Source organism: Electrona antarctica, assembly GCF_951216825.1.
Source record: "Electrona antarctica genome assembly, chromosome: 14".
In the NCBI taxonomy this organism is placed as follows: Eukaryota; Metazoa; Chordata; class Actinopteri; order Myctophiformes; family Myctophidae; genus Electrona; species Electrona antarctica.
In genome coordinates, this window is record NC_136795.1 from 18573216 (window position 1) to 18589749 (window position 16534).

The following is a 16534-nucleotide window of genomic DNA, read 5'->3' on the forward strand; positions in this document are numbered from 1 at the left end:
ACAAGTTGGGTTCCTTGGAAGTTGGACGTGAGATAAAGGCCACGCCGTTTCCAGACCCCAGCCCAAGGTCTGTTTGGAAAAGGGCACGTCAAACTATTTTAACCACATGAACCCTAGTGTTCCTAGTGCATTCAGTGAAAACAGCAGATCTACAAGCGGACGTTGTGAGCTTTGGAAAAAAAGGAGGGTGCCCAACAAAGAAACTGCTAGCATATAATATAATATTTGTAATTATAACTAAGCCAAAAAATGTTTAAAAAAAATAGCAGATGTACAACCTCACAATGCATGGAGACATGTTGTGGGCTTGTATATCAGCTATTTTGTTTAAAAAAAAGAATAGAGCTTAAATAAAATGAGTTTAATGACCTTCTTTTAAAGATATTGGTCATCAATTCATAGGTCATGTGTGATCTAGGACTCTCCAGAATGGACTGAAGAATGTGGAATCAATCAGGGTCTACTTTGTCGTATTCCGTTACCTATTCATTCCGACATGCATGATTGTGTATTGGTGACATTCTACATATCATATATACTATCAGTTTTTTTTATATATAAAAAAGGAGTCACTTGCAATATGGATAACAGTGTTGCACTTTTGATATATTTTTTGAGCTATCTTGCGCAACTCTTCGCACGCACGCATACACACTTAAGGGTCAAAGAATTTACAGACAGGGCTCAAGTGTCAAATCTATATTTTGAACCATCATCGTCGTCTTCATCTTCGCCACCATTCATTCAGACATCCCACATAGAACCTGACATGGAGACAAATTCATCTTGCATACCACTCACGAGGAAGAAAAGGACAGACACGAGATAAGAAGAGACAAGGGGGGAGATGTGTTTTGTCTGTAGTGTACTTACAGTATGTACAAACATGTTTCGGTGTGTGTGCAAGTGTGTGTCCATGTGTAAACTTCGTTTCCCCGTTGGAGAGCTTGGGGGGAGGGGGTCCGTATTTTGCATGGGTATGTGACCGAGCTTTTTTTTCCACCTCTATGTGAAATGTATTTACAGCAAGACCGGTGAAAGACGTGAAAAGACGACAGGGGGGAGGGGCGAGAGCTGGGGCACATCAGGGCGAGGTTCAAGATTATATGGAGTCGACAAGTGTGGACAGGGCATATTTAACCACATGAACCCTACTCTTAATATGCAAACATTTTGCAAACATTGCCAAGTTGGCGACAGACACGTTGTGAGCTTATAGATCAGCTAAAAAGATAGGGGGCCAGATGCAGATCCCTGGGGCGCCGTGGGCGGCATTCGCTCAGGTGGTAGATCAGCTGCTTGGGAATCGGACGGTTACCGGTTCTATCCCGGCTCCCCCTGGGTTAGTGTCGAAGTGTCCTTGAGCAAGACACTGAACCCCCAACTCCTCCTGATGAGGTTGTTGCCTTGCATTGTGTCCTCGACCGTCGGGAGTGTGAATGTATGCGAATGGGTGACGAAAGTAACGCACACTATAAATCACTTTGGATAAAGGCGCTATATACTGTAAATGCACCATTTACCATTTATTTTAACATTTACTCTGGGGGGCGAACGAAGTACATAGGGTTTATGTGGTTAAAACAATAAACTCAACAAAATCAATAAAAGGCAAACCAGTCACTCAATGGTCTCAGTGGACCCAAATCACGTGCAGGGGTTTTCTTGGGGGAAGTGGGCAGTAAAAAATAAGTTTGTTTTAAAAAAAAAAAGAAAAAGAAAAAAAAGGCAGATGGGGTCTGGGGGAAGGGTTGATGCCAGCCTCGGGTCCATTCAGTTGGAGGAGTAAAGCTCAATAAGCCATCTCTCGCTCCTCCCTCTCCTCTTCATCCATTTTACGTCCGTGCTTCCGGAAGTACTTGTACCTCTGGACGTAGAGCTTGACCAGGTTGCTGACTTTGACCGGGTTGATCTCTCCCGTTCGGCTGTGGCAGATCTGAGACATAACAACACGGTCATCAAAAGATTTCTCAACAATTTGCAAAAGACATTAAATTATGCTTGCTAGCTAGTCTCTCAAGACTGCTTCCGCCCAACAGTCTTCATATCGGAAAGGCTGAAAATTAGTGGAAAATAAAAGTGGACGTAAAAAGAGTGGACCAAGAACATCCTGACCACATTTGTACTAGTTTACTGAGGATTTAAGTAGTGAATAGAGGATGGCAAGTGTGTGCACAGATCTACCTGGAGAGAACTATATGAAAAATGTATATGTTTGTTCTCCGTTTACATTTACATTGCATTTATTTAATGTATTGCTTTGTTCATTTAACTTGTGCAGCACTTTGGTCAATTTTGGTTGTTTTAAATGTGCTCTATAAAATAAATAAATGAAAGAAACAAGCTCAGCCTCACCTTGTGCACAGCCTTCCTCAGGATGTCCTTGTACTCGTCTTTGTTGATGTCCTTGCGCTGGTAGTAGGGTTTGATGGCCAGTTTCACCTCCTCAATAGCACGCTCCTGGGTGTGGAGCTTCTTAAGGTACTGGGGGCATAGTGGACAGAGAAGCACGTTCATTCACAAATATACAAGTTACATCCAAATGGCGTCGAGTTTCAAAGCAAATGTCCAAAAAGGGAGGGATTAAATCCAATACAGAAAACTTCACTAAAACAAAGCAATACTGCCTCATAAAAGTTGGTATTGTGCATGTTGTCAGATTCATGTGTCATTATATTATCACCAATTTACCTCACTCCAGCTCAAGTGGAGTTAAGTTTTGTCCATCATTGATAAGAACAGATGACAATGGATCTCAAAATGCATCACGAGTGAATGAATGCCCGGATGCTTCATGACACTGCTTATTATAGGCCTACAATAAGCAGAACTTTAAATATTACAATAACTTCTGCAAAGAGGGGTGCACAGAGTTGTTGTTTCAGTAGAACTAGCAAGAGAAATGCCATATATTAACCAATTTCTAGTCACATTGTTCTCCTCAGAAAACACAAAACACTAGATAGATTTTAGAAATAGAATTCATTGTTTTCTTGCATCCATGCTAAGTTTAAAACTTTGTTTTCTTCCGCTCTGAGTATGCAGCTCCCCTCTGGTGAAGTTAGCTGGTTTAGCAGACACTAGGTGCGTTTCCATAAAGCCTTTTTTTTGCGCATTAAGGTTCTTTCGCAAAATCTCCTGGATGGAAACACCTCAAAATGCGCATAAGTCTGCATTTTTCGCAAAACACTTTTTCGCTTGAAGGTGGCGGATTTTGGGGCTATATCGAAAAAGTGAAATGCGCAAATGGGGTATGGAAACACTTGCGGAAAAGATTTCTAATTAGAAAACATTGAACTCGCATTATATCGCTTTTGAACAGTTGGAAAAGAAAAAAACACGCGATGGTGAGTAGTGCACTTGTGGAGCGATCGAACGGGAGGGTGGGTTGGATGGTGGATACATAAATTATTAAATTTACACACTCGAGTCTCAAAGCCTCTGTCTGCAGGCTGAGGCTCTTTTGCTCTCCCCGGTGTTCGCCGTTGATCATGAAGTTAGATCGGTGATATGTCTCCTAAACAGCTCGGAACGAAACGGACGAGAGGAGACTATAGTAGTCAACAACAGAAGCGACATCAACACGGCCAAAATGGAAATGTACTGTCAAGTCGCAGGGCAGGGGTCCCGATCGTCCCTGTACTTTGAAAACGAAACTATACCCGACAAAAACACACGCCTATTTATTTAACAGACAGCCTGTTTGAAAGACAGCATGCAGACCAACTTGAATAGCCTAAAAGAACGCCAAATGCACCGTCCGTGGTGAAGAACAAATCAGAGAAGTGTGTGTGTGTGTGTGTGTGTGTGTGTGTGTGTGTGTGTGTGTGTGTGACATGATACAATAATCGTGTAAGATTATCCTGTAGTGTGTGATGCAGATGCTATCAGATTTCAGACATCAAACGGTAAAATAAATGTCAGATAATATGCGCCTCTCTGCGCGTCTCACTTGACTGGCAAAATAGCACCATCTACTGCTTATTTAATATCTCCAAAGAAGCGCATTTTATCTGTGGATGGAAACAAGAAAAATACGCTTTTCTTTTTTCGAATTACTTACTTATTCCCTTCCTATTTTCGAAACGTTTTGATGGAAACCCACCTACTGTGAGGATCCAATGAAGTTGTCAGAAGCGCTTTTTAATAGTTTTCATTGGTTCAATAATCTTTTAACCAACACACAGAAGTAAAGGGTGTTCACGATCATACTGTTACTTTTCAGGATTCAAATTCCAAACTAGCAAAAATAGCAGATCGAAAATAGCAGCTTAAAACATGTTGCGCCACGTTGTGAGCTTGTAGATCTGCTATTTTGGATACTTGACAAGTTTTGTGTGACGCTGTAGTATGATGAAGTAGGGCATTTCAGGCAGACAACTCTTAGAGTGAATTTAGAATATATATGTATTGAGCATAATTGAGCATAGATATATGAAGCATAGATTGGGGTCAGGGCTCTGTCCCTATTCATTCCCTGTAAATTAACATTTTAGTTAAGCCAAGTAGAATTACAGGGAATGAATAAGACCCCCATGCAGGGGGATCTAGAAACAGAGCCTGTATACAGGTGGATGCTGGGGAGGCGGTGGGATTTGCAAAAACTTTTAGCAGCGAGCAAGGCAGGGAGACAGCAGCAGCGGCGCACGACCGCACATCGGGAGAGAAGCCAGGAAAGAGCAGGTAGGCAGATAGGTTTAAATAGCCGCTCTGATCAGGTAAAGAGTGCATGAGACTAGTCACCTGATCAGGTAGGCGCGCTCACAAGTTGACTGCCTATAGCTCCGCAGGCTTCGCATCATTCATTTACACAAAAACACAAAAGCTTAGCGAAAGCTGTCGGGCAGAAAAAGAGGTTTCTGACCGACAGCAACAATATATATATATATATATATATATATTTAAAAGAAAACCATATGTATTTGAGTTCAGACGGGTCAGAACTCAGAACACAGTCTGAGTTCAGATGGGTCAGAACTCAGAACACAGTCTGAGTTCAGACGGGTCAGAACTCAATATGTATTTGAGTTCAGACGGGTCAGAACTCAGAACACAGTCTGAGTTCAGACGGGTCAGAACTCAATATGTATTTGAGTTCAGACGGGTCAGAACTCAGAACACAGTCTGAGTTCAGACAGGTCAGAACTCAGAACACAGTCTGAGTTCAGATGGGTCAGAACTCAGAACACAGAGTTCAGACGGGTCAGAACTCAGAACACAGTCCACCGTTACCTTATCAGGGTCTTTACTCTCGCTGTCCCATCCGGTCTCGCTAGACGTCCCCGTCGACATCCCAGACAACCCCGCAGGCAGTGGAGGGGGAGGGGTCATTGCGCACCCACCACCCATGGACATGCCCGAGTGCAGGTGAGACGGTGGCGTTTTGGTGCAGCCCCCCATCGGCAGGGAGCCGTGGAGAATGAACTGTGCGGGACTCGGACCGGGGGGCGGGGGCAGAGACGGAGGGGGCGGGATCTGGGAGGAAGAGGAGGAGGATGAAGACGGAGGGCCGTGCGTCTGGTTCTGATTGGCCTGGGAGAGGATCTGCCAGACAGAGAAGCACAGCACTTTATTTCTGAACGTTTTCCCCTATAGTGCCTCACCGTACGACAAGGTCTAGCATAAGGATGAAACTGCCACTGCCTATTTTAAATGCAACAGGAACTTGTGATGAGAAGTTTTATCAAATCTATGAACTTCAAGTACCCCTAAATGTGTCAACATCTGCCTAATCTATGCACTTCAAGTACCGCTAAATGTGTCAACATCTGCCTAATCTATGAACTTCAAGTACCCCTAAATGTGTCAACATCTGCCTAATCTATGAACTTCAAGATGATGTCACACGCATACCCTCTATAAGACAGCCAGGAACACAAAGAAGTCACAATCGTTTGGCTAACTGAGACATCATGCATTAGGACAATGCATGGGGGACAATGCAATTTGTTTGGGCATACAACAAAATCCGTATTGAACACACACCTGGCTGGTTGCTTGGATGAATTCTTGAGCTTTGGCTCGACTGGCAATGTTGGCCTCCTCCATCTTGAAGAGCAGAGCCGTCACTAAATCAGAAGAAGCGTGTTAGAGCCTTACATAATGAAGAAAAAGACCTCAAACAGAATAGATTCAGGGAACATTAATTAAGCTCTCTACTCTATATCTACAAATAAAAGCTAAGAAACCAAAGGGTATGAAAAAGAATTGTGATTCTGCATCGATGCAGCAACGTGACATAATCGATTATAGCCTGCCTGTACCATTTATATATTATATCTCAGTTAATGTTAAGACATTTATGTCAAGGAGACTGGAGTGATTGATTACAAAGCAGTTTCTAAATAAAATATGTTGTTCAGTATATCTGACTGTTGACTCATGGAAAATGTGCCATGTTGTGCAGTAATATACGGTAGAAAAGTGTGATGCATCGTAGAATCAAATCATTACATGATGAATGGTAATCTAATTTAATCGCGAGGGCAGTGCCAATGCACACCAGACACCACTATGGCAAAACCCTTTTGTTAAACATAAACATCCGTATTGTGGGGAAGCTTTCGCTGAAAATGGAAGATCGACGGATTTGACAGCTATTTTCAGCAAAAGCTTTGCCCACAATAACAGAAAATACACTAGTATAGAGCCCTGGGGGACTCTGGCTAATCTTTGCTTTTTATCCCCTCCTATGTCTAGCTTTTGGTGTGTGTCCACAAACTTTGTCCAACAAATTAAATTCCCGTTGACAATGAATGGACAATTTTAAGTGATGATGATGTACAATGATAAGAGCACGCCTCACTTCATACGGGTGTGATTTTTAGTAAATATACAGGTCCATCTCAAGGAATTAGTTCATTTTCTTCTGTAATATAATTCAAAAAGTGAAACTTTCATATATTCTCAATTCATTGTGCATAAAGTAAAGTATTTAAAACCTTTTGTTTTAATCATGGCATACAGCTCATGAAAACTCAAAAAATCCTATCAATGAATTAGAATATTTTACGAGACCACAAAAAAAAATGGTTTTGGCTCTGTGGGCAGTTGCCAAATCGAGTCTCAACACACGCTGCTGGAAAAGGAAGATCAGCATCAACATAAAGCTTGTCAATGTACGGAGGCACACAGTGCTGTAAAATATCTTAATAGATGGTTGTGAGACTCTGGACATGATAAAACAGTGATGATTTAGGCTGTGTTATCTGCTGGTGTTGATCCACTGACAGTGAAAACTACATTGTGCTTCAGTATGTTGACAAGGTAATTTTCCTTTCCAGCTCGATTTGGCACCTGCCCACAGAGCCAAAAGAAAACTACTAGTAACTGGTGTACTGACCATGGTATTACTGGGCTTAACTGACCAGCCAACTGGCCTGACCTGAACCCCACAGAGAATCTAGGTTGTATTGTCAAGAGGAAGGTGTGAGACATAAGACCAAACAATACAAATTAATTTACGGCTGTTATCAAAGCAAACCTGGGCTTCCATAACACCTCAACAGTGCCACTGACTGATCACCTCCATGCCACGCCCCATTGATGAAATTATTTGTTCAAAAGTAACCCAGACCAAGTATTAACTGCATACATTAATATACTTTTCAGATGGTCGACATTTCTTGTTTTGAAAAAAAATATTTAACTCGTAAAATATTCGAATTCATTGAGATAGGATTTTTTGATTTTCATGAGCTGTACGCCATAATCTTCAAGATTAAAACAAAAAAAGTTTTAAATACTTCACTTTATGCACAATGAATTAAGAATATATGAAAGTTTCACTTTTTGAGTGGTGTAAACCACTCCTACAACTGGCTTTGTTGTGCAGAAAAAATGAGCATGGTTGCTATGTTCACCCTGTTCACCCGGGTGTGATTTCATTACTGGCTTTGTTTGTGCATTCATTACGTCAGACATGATTTCATTACGTCAGACAGGCTATACCTTACACCACTCAGTTCACACGGGTGTGATTTTTATTTAATTATATTACGGAAGAAAATGAACTTTTACAAAATATTGTAATTCATTGAGATGGACCTGTATTGCGCTGAGAACCACTGACTTTAGCCAGAAGTCAGAAGAGGTAAGAGACTCACATGCCAGTACTCCTCCAGCTGTGCAGTCCACTCCGGTCTGCAGACTCCAGGGGAGGGGCACCGCCGCTGGAGGGGGAGGTGGTGGGGGAGGAGGCTTGTTGGCAGACGAAGACGATACCGATGAGGAGGACGAGGAGGGATCCGACAAAGACGGAGGGACAGACAGTGAGGCGGGAGCGGACCCCGAGGAGGAGGAGGAACAAGGGGGCGATGCTAGGGATTTGGGTCCGTCGTCTGGGGGTAGGGGCTTTGTGTTGGAGGCGGAAAGGGAAATGCAGAGACCCGACCCTTGGGAAGTGGAGAGGCTAGGAGGGCTTGAGGGTGGCAGGTTGGGGGTGGTCTGTGTGGGGCAGTCTTCAGGAATAAAAGAGGGCTCAGGAGTCTTACAACTGCTGTCCACTGTCTGGGAGTCCGGTGACGACTCTCTGGTGTCTCGCGATGGGGGCATGGTGGGGGGAGGCGTGTGTGGGGGTGAGGAAGAGGGCGGGAGCACACTGGTAGAAGATGAAGAGGACGAAGAGGAGCAGGGTGCAGGGCCAGCTGGACCCGTATGAGGACTGAGAGATTTGTTCCCACCCCCTATTCCAGTCTGAATATCTGCTGAGGCTCCGCCCCAGCCCTCAGAACCGGCCTTTGATTGGCTTCCGTCTCCATCTGCCAAAACACCGGCGCCGCCTTTCTCCCTCTTCTTCCCCAGCCGCCGCCGTCGTTTTGTGGCCAGGGATGAGGACGGGGAGGAAGCAGAGGAGGAGGTAGAGGTGGTGGAGCTTGGCTTGGCTTTCTTGGATTTCAGCGCCGTGGGGCCGGACAAGGCTGAAACAGAAGGGGGTGCGGCCAAGGAGCTGCGCTTGCCCAGTTCCTTGTTGCGGCCTCCCAGTGACAGTGGCTCTGAGCAAGGCTTGAGAAATGGAGACCTGCTCTCATTGTCTCTGCGGAAGACAACCGCTATGGAGCTGGAGCCACCGACCACAGGACCCCCAGCACCTCCTGCTGGACCTCCTGAACCCAGGAGGTCCATGCCCAGCTTCCCAGAGCTGGCCGAGGCCCCTGTGGTGCTGCTCACACCCTCCCGCACAAGCACCGACACTTTGGACTGTAACTTGACCTTACGGCTTCCCCCGCCCTCCTTTTTAGACTTGCCAGTATGACCGGACTCTTTTCTTCCGGCTTTTTCGCCGCGTTCTTTGTCCTTGCCCAGCTTCCTGCCCCGCTTGGCCGGGGGGGGTGCAGAGGAGATGGGGGCCGAGGCAGAAGTAGCCTGGGTGGGTGAGAGTGAGGCAAGGGCTTTGCTTTTGGTTCGAACGGAGGACAATGATTCGGACTGGACCGTTTTCTTATCCGTGTGGGACTTCTTCTTGGGGTGATGCCGTTTGAGAGGGGTTTTGGCTTTAGGACTCGGGGAAGCAGGCTGCGGAGGCATGGCGGCGGGCGGTGTGTCCTCCAAAGAAGGGTAGTCCGAGTCCAAAGCCTCCCCGTCCAAAGAAAGCAAATCTATCTCCAATTTGTCTGAATAACGGTCTGACTCGTAGCCATGGTACCTAGGCTGGGAGAGAGACCTGGATCGGCTGCGGCCGCTTACGACATTGTCTGCATTTTCGATTGAGCGCCGCCTCCTTTTTTTCTTTTTTTTGTGGGGCTTCTCAGAGTCTTGTGCAGGGCTGCGAGGTGATGCCGGGGCACGTGGCGGGGAGCCGGGAACCGTGGTGGTGGTGGTGGTTGTTACTGTGATGGTTCGCTTGATGGCGAAGAGATCTGAACCATTAAGTTCCTGGATGGATGGAGGGACTACAGGACGACCGTTTCGTCTCCTTTCATGCTGTCTGTCGTGGTCATCATGGTCCTGTTCTCGTTCCCTCTCCCTCTCTTGCTCCTTGTCCCGCTCTCTCGGTTCCCTGCTTCTTTGGGACCGTTTAGAGGCACCCCGTTCCCTGCTGCGCGAGTGCTGGCCGCTGTCCCTATCCCGCTTCCTGCTGCTGGAGTATCCATCCTGCTCTCTGTCTCTATCATCTCGTCTTCGGTCACTGCTTCGATCCCAATCTCTATCTCTGCCTCGATCCCTCTCCCTCTCCCTCTCTTTGTCTTTTTCTTTATCTCGGTCTCGATCCTTCTCACGACGCTCTTCAGATTGGCTGGAGAAGGAGCGTCTGTGCACAGCCCTTCCCGAGGAATTACGGGATCGCGTAGGCTCCGGGCTGCTTTGCCGCCTCTTCTTCCTCTTCCGGCTGTTGCTTCTGCTGCTCCGCCTCCCCTTCTCCTCTTTGGCGTTCTTCTGTCCCTGGTCCTTGTCCCTCTGGCTCCGCTCCCTGCTCCTGTCCCGACTGCCTTCCTCCTTTTCCTTCTTCTTCTTCTTCCGCTTCTCCTCCTTCTCCGTAGCCTTCGCGTCCTTGCGCTTGCGGCGGTCCCGGTCCTTTGAGGTCTTGGAGGACTTGCGGCTCTTGGCGATTGGCTCGGCGGGGAGCGGGAGAGGAGGGGAAGAGGGGGGCGGAGACGGCAGCGGGAGGGAGAGCAGCGGTTGGGGCTGCGGAGACACGGAGGAGGTGGGGCAGGACTTGTACCACACCTTCCGCTGGCTGACCAGCTTCCTCCTCAGGTCCCCGACACCGACGGCAATGGGCTCGTCCTCGGGCTCGGCGTCCGCTGGCCAGTCACCCTCTGCCCGTACGGACACAAACGCATCGCCCTCCAGCACGCGGAGGATCCGCTCAGGCTTTGCTCTGCTGAAGAAGGGCCCGCCAGGCGGCAGTGGGAGGAGTCCCCCTTTTCCTCGCTTACCGCCGCCACCTTGTCTCTCAGCCGCGCCAACAATTTCACCCTCCTCGATCTCAGAGTGCTCCGAGTCGGCCTTCTCCCTCTCTTTCCCACGCTCTCTCGTTCTGTTGGGATCCCGATCCAGCCTTCTTCTCAGGTGTGGCAGCGGAGGGCGAGGGGAGGGTGGAGCAGCCGGGAGAGCATCTGTGGAATCTGGGGGGGCCTCTTCTTTTTCCTCATCACCTCTCCTCTCCGCAGCCATCTCCGTCTCTGATTTACTTCTCCCGTCCTCTCCGTTCTCCTCCAACTCTCTCGCCTCCTCAGCGTCTGACACTGGGGAGCCTGTGGGATCGAAGGGGTCATACTTGTCCCCCTGCTCCTCTTCTTCCTCCTCCTCCATGGCCCCTCCCTCCCGTTCTCCATCAGTAGGGTGGAAGGGGTCATAGATCTCCTTCTCTTCGCCGTCTTTCTGTCCGTCCACGTCCGAATGGGGGGACGTCGGATGGAACAACGGATCAGAGGAGGAAGCCGTATGGGGAGGGGTGGAGGCGGAGGGGAGGACTAGGGGCGCAGAGGTTGAGGACACCTTGGCCACCCCTGCCCCCTTGCCGTGGCTTTTCCCATCGTTGTGGTAGCCGGTCGCCGTGGCGCTTGGGGAGGGCGTGGACGTGGACGAGGGTGAAGACGGACCAGAGGAAGGAGACGAGGGAAAGGAGGAAGGCGGGGAGGAAGGAGGGCTCTTGGCAATCTCTGTAACTCCATGAGGGGAGGGGTTGACAGGCCTCCTTTTGAAGCCGGGGGCTGGAGATAAGTCCATGGGCTAGGGGGGGAGGGGGGCAGGTGATCAAGAGGCCCGGCGGTAGCAGAGGGACTCTGGAGCGGAGCACGCTGGAACCCTGAGGAACCCTGGAAGGGAAACAGGCCAAAATGTTCATTAAGATGTTGGACAGCTTTAGCAGTTAATGTCATCACAACACTTTATGGGGCTATTCCAGCCCCAATGGTCAACTTTGTAGACACAAGGTAGCAGATAAGGACACTTATCTTAACTCAGACCGTACGATGTGTGGAAACGTCATAACTAATCCAACCGACTGATTGCGACGACGTGTGTACACGTCCTAGCGCATTTTCATTGATATCAAGCGAGAGAAAAATATTTAGATTTCTTTTCTTTTTTTAGGGGGTTGGGCTCTTTTTCGGCACCATATTCCTTGCTCTTCACGCATGCGCGTTGCAGTTCACTTCCCTGTATACGGCTCAGAAAGAAATTAGGAATGCCTCATATCTCCTAAACTATGGAGCTCTCCGTGATTTTGATCAGATGGATATACTAAGCTCTTCATTTCTGACTTCAACATGCCTCTCGTTCAAAATATGAACACGAGGGATTATTCAGCAACTTTATCATAATGATAGCGAGGTAAGCAAGCAAAAATATTTCTCCCGGTTTTTGTCCGGAACGGCCGCTTTTACGCGGCACCCTGAGCTGTTATTTTGAAAGAAATCCCGGCGCTGATTGTGTTAAAAGGGAATGCGAGCACTCGTCTCAATTGACAGTGTCTTATCAGATTTTTAGGCTCTTTTATCGTTCAGCACAGCAGTGTTGATTTCGTTGACTAAAACTATGACGAAAGATGTTCGTCGACTACATTTTTCCACTGATGTAAACGAAATAAAAACTAAGCTATGATGACTACAACTTAAGACATTGTCAAAAAATAAAAACTAGACTAAAATGTTAGGGAGGGACTAGTGGAGAAGAGATCCAGTAGAACTAAAAGACAAGTCTACAAGCTTACATGTCGTGAGTGTAAAATCAGGCATTACGACGCCATCAAGGCCTGCCAAAATGCATTTTAGTCAACAAAAGCAACTGTACATTTAGTTAAATCTTGTGATATTTAGTCGACTAAAACTAGACTTCAAACATTTTCAGATGAAAAACTAAATGGAATTTTATTCAAAAGATTGACTAAAACTAAATCTGCTGTCAAAATCAACACTGCGGTACACAGCATAGTCAGCAGCTTAAGGATGTATTTCTGGCCAGAGCCTTTCTCAACGTAATGAATAATCATAAGAATCAATATTCATCATGCGTCCGTATGGTGCTGCTGCCTGTGCCAAACAATGAAAGAGCCTAAAAAGGAATGTAAGAGGGTGCTGGTCACTGGTGATCTTTTCAATGTAATGGATTGGTTACTGCCACAATCAAATTCAACCTTCAAGACAAAATATTTCATCCAACTGTCAAGAATGGGGACGCTCCAAAAAGTCACTTCCTGTTGGCCATGATGTTTACCAACACTGGAACTATCCAACTCAATATTATGTATTAGGAGGACATGTGTGAATGTGTATTTGCAGAATTTGCGCTGCTACAATCAATTAAGCGTCACAAATGTTCAGTCAGCCTGAAACAACAATTCCAACATGTTCAAGTAAACATTTTCTTTATACTTGATTGCTGGGTAAATTGAGTCTTCAGACCGAGTGTCCGTCACCTTAAGTTTGCCAATAGCCAAATACATGTTGATGTCACTCTTAAAAGAGTTTCTCCCAATTAAACCAAATCAATGGCACGTTTAACACATAAACATCTCTGAAGGAGTCACAATGCAAACTCAGGGTTGGGTGCTAAGAAAATGTATTACCTCTCTTCCTCGTACTAACCTGGGCAACAGCGGAGGACAAAATACAGCGTGCTGGTCCCTCAACAGTCACCTCGGCTGTGAGCTCAACCTCAAAGTCTGGGCTGGAACGCAAATAGACCAAAACCAATGTTAAGGGCCAATAACCTTCTCACTTGAGTCTGATTTGTACTTTGCCTGGTAAAGGTTGGTGTAGACCGCCGTAAATTATACAGCTTGTACATCTGCTATTTCTGACATGCAACACTAGTACAAATTAACAACTGGGGATTTTGCACTTTGAATGCATTGGGACTTTTTGACCAATGTTGTTTTTTCCATATTTTATTGCTCCTTTCGCTCTCCTGAGTCTCCTCTTTAAGTTTTTTAATGCCCTTGCCTATTTTAATTGTGTCTTTGCTTGCTTTTTAAATGCAATGCAGTGACAAGCACCATGAGTTGTGGAGAACTAACGGTATTTTGCTCCCATGTATGCAGAGTGTGTATTATGCCAATTATGGAAGTGCCAATAAAACTGACTCTGATTCTGGTCCTGGGATGGGGCTGTTGGGTGTTCAGTATCTTGCTCAGAGACACTTCGACAAACAGAACAGGCGAGGCGGGGTTTCGAACTGGTGGTGGTGACCCTCCGATTCCCAGACGGGCTCTTTACCGATAATAATTAGTTATACCAGTCAATCAACTGTGCAAAGATCGTTCATTTACCTGTCGAATAAGTCATGTGAGGAACAGGCAGGGAGACTAATTCAGAAGACAGTCTTGAACTTGTTGTTACCGCGGCTTCCTAAGAGAAGACAGAATAAAAATAAAATATTAACCAATATTTGCACAGAAGGCTGGAGAATGTAAACAATCCAGTTTTGCCTGCTGATGACCAGGCTCAGTCCTTGCTTTTGTTCTATACTATAGATTGCACAGCCGTTTACACAAGTAACACCACAAAACGAATGAATATCTACGGAAGGTGTGTGTGTCTAGCAGCTCATCCTCCCTACCAGGAAACATCCAAGTCTCCTACTGCTTTCCCACTCATCCTTAGCACTCAACTCAAACTTTCAGTCTGTGGGGTACGAATGAATGAATGAATGCTGAGATCAACTCTGGTCAGAGAGTTTATTTCAATGACTGCACCACCTCTACCACCATGCCTTCCCATCAGCGTTGTTGTTGTTGGACTCCTGCTCATGTATGATCCTCCTCCTCTTCGTCCATCATGATCACAACACCACCACCCATCAGTACAACTCAAAGCCAAACTAAACGCCACGCTTTTCAACAAGTATTACATTTAATCCTTTATCTCCTATTTGGTCGCGAGGCAGTGGATGAGAGATGTGAGACAGATAACATAATTCGTGAGAGAGGTTATTGATCCTGTTCTGGCAGAAACGGTCTTCTGGTGGTTGTTACATTATAAAAGACGCACAATGTAAATAATAAGCCTTTTGGATCGATTCATTGTGTATGTTTTATCCGTTTGATTATTTGTGCGTCTATGGTATCTCTGACTAAGAGGTGCCAATGGTATTTCAATGCTCAATTAAGAATTTCAGTCAATCAATAAGGTTGGGGGGAGTTAGCCACTGTGACTGCGTTGTTCTTCTGACAATGCACGTACACACAGGCGGCATGCACTGTAGCTCAAATGCAATAATCATAGTTTACGGTCGAACAACATTTCAGACTCTCAGAGTTAAATTAGCCTACTCGCTAGCTGTCTGCTAACATTTGCCAGCAGCAGCAGCAACAACAAGGCTTTCTTTCTTTTTTTAAACTAGCCTGGTGGCTAACGGTGTTAGCCAACACAAGCTGCCTGGCTGCTGCCAGGAGCCTCCACCTGAATGATCTAACGTTACATCATGCATGTTGTTTACCTTCCATGCGAGAATGCTTCCTGCTAGATGAGCTCCACAATCGTCCCGTTCCTGTCCCTTCTGTTTCGGATGTGTGATAAAAGTCTACAGCAGAATAATGGGTCATATTTTTCCCATTTTTAAAAGCATAAAAAGAGGGCCATCCCATTAGTCGCCGCCATTTTACTTCTCCTCGAACCGGCCGAGTGGGATGATGGGAAAAGTAGTTTTACTGCACTACGTTCAGCCGAGAAGATCTGGTAGGTACCCACACCGTCTCGACCGGACCCCACCCCCAGACACACGCACGCACGCACACACACGCACATACAGGGGCTCCGGGCTCATAATCTTGGTGTGTGCAACAGAGTCTCATGAAAAAACGTCTCATTTTAGACCCCCACTGCATAAAGACAAAAGCAGAAATTTGTAGTGTCCCTATCGGGTCACTACTGAATGGGCACAGTGGTGATTGGCCTGCCTACACTAAAACTAGAAGTTAGGTTGTTAGAAAATAATATAAGACAGAGGCCCCATGTTGGATCAAATAGACTCATGGGGCTGACTCTTTGAGGCCCTATGATGGATTTGTTTTAGGGGTACCGAATGATTTAACCCCTGCTCAGAGGCCCCAAGTTCCTGTATATTAATTAATTAATTGAGGATATCTCATGGGGCCCACTGACTCATTGAGGCCCCATGTTGGATTATTTTAGGGGCACCCGGGCACAGAATGATTTAACACCCGCTTATGTTATTAGGGTAGGATGGCTCAGGGTAGAAGACAAGTACAGCAACTTTCAATAATGGGCCTGGTCTACAAGGTCTATACACTACACCTCATTGATAAATGCATACAACTGTTTAAGTAGGTTACACTTCAGGGCCTTACTTGGGCTATCACATTATAAAAACACTTAACAACACTCCTCTGAAACAGGTTGATGACTACAGGTATTTGGGTTCATATATATATCTTCTCTCCAAAAGGAACTAGGAAGGGTATGGCCTGGTCAGCCTGCAATGACATGCATAAGATCTGGTCATCCCAGTTTAGTAAAATGTTTTAAAAGTAAAAGTATTTAGGACGACTGTTGAGCAGATTCTACTCTATGGCTCCGAGACATGTACACTTTCAAAGAAATTATAGAAACGGCTGGATGGCACTTAAACT

The 16534-nt window shown here is 46.1% G+C and overlaps 1 protein-coding gene across 2 annotated transcripts; it reads right to left on the reverse strand.

The window, feature by feature from the left end:
- Window positions 1-684: 684 nt before the first annotated feature.
- scaf1 (SR-related CTD-associated factor 1) lies at window positions 685-15540 on the reverse strand. 2 transcript variants are annotated; one of them, XM_079520952.1, is made up of 8 exons: window positions 15382-15540; window positions 14213-14291; window positions 13530-13611; window positions 8106-11759; window positions 5986-6068; window positions 5233-5544; window positions 2356-2484; window positions 685-1936 (listed from the first exon to the last, which is right to left on the reverse strand). In XM_079520952.1, exons 4-8 carry the CDS (start codon window positions 11668-11670, stop codon window positions 1793-1795), a joined length of 4233 nt encoding a protein of 1410 aa, XP_079377078.1. In that variant the 5' UTR covers window positions 11671-11759; window positions 13530-13611; window positions 14213-14291; window positions 15382-15540; the 3' UTR covers window positions 685-1792. The 2 variants fall into 2 exon arrangements, with proteins under 2 accessions (XP_079377078.1, XP_079377079.1); XM_079520953.1 differs by lacking the exon at window positions 13530-13611.
- Window positions 15541-16534: the final 994 nt, after the last annotated feature.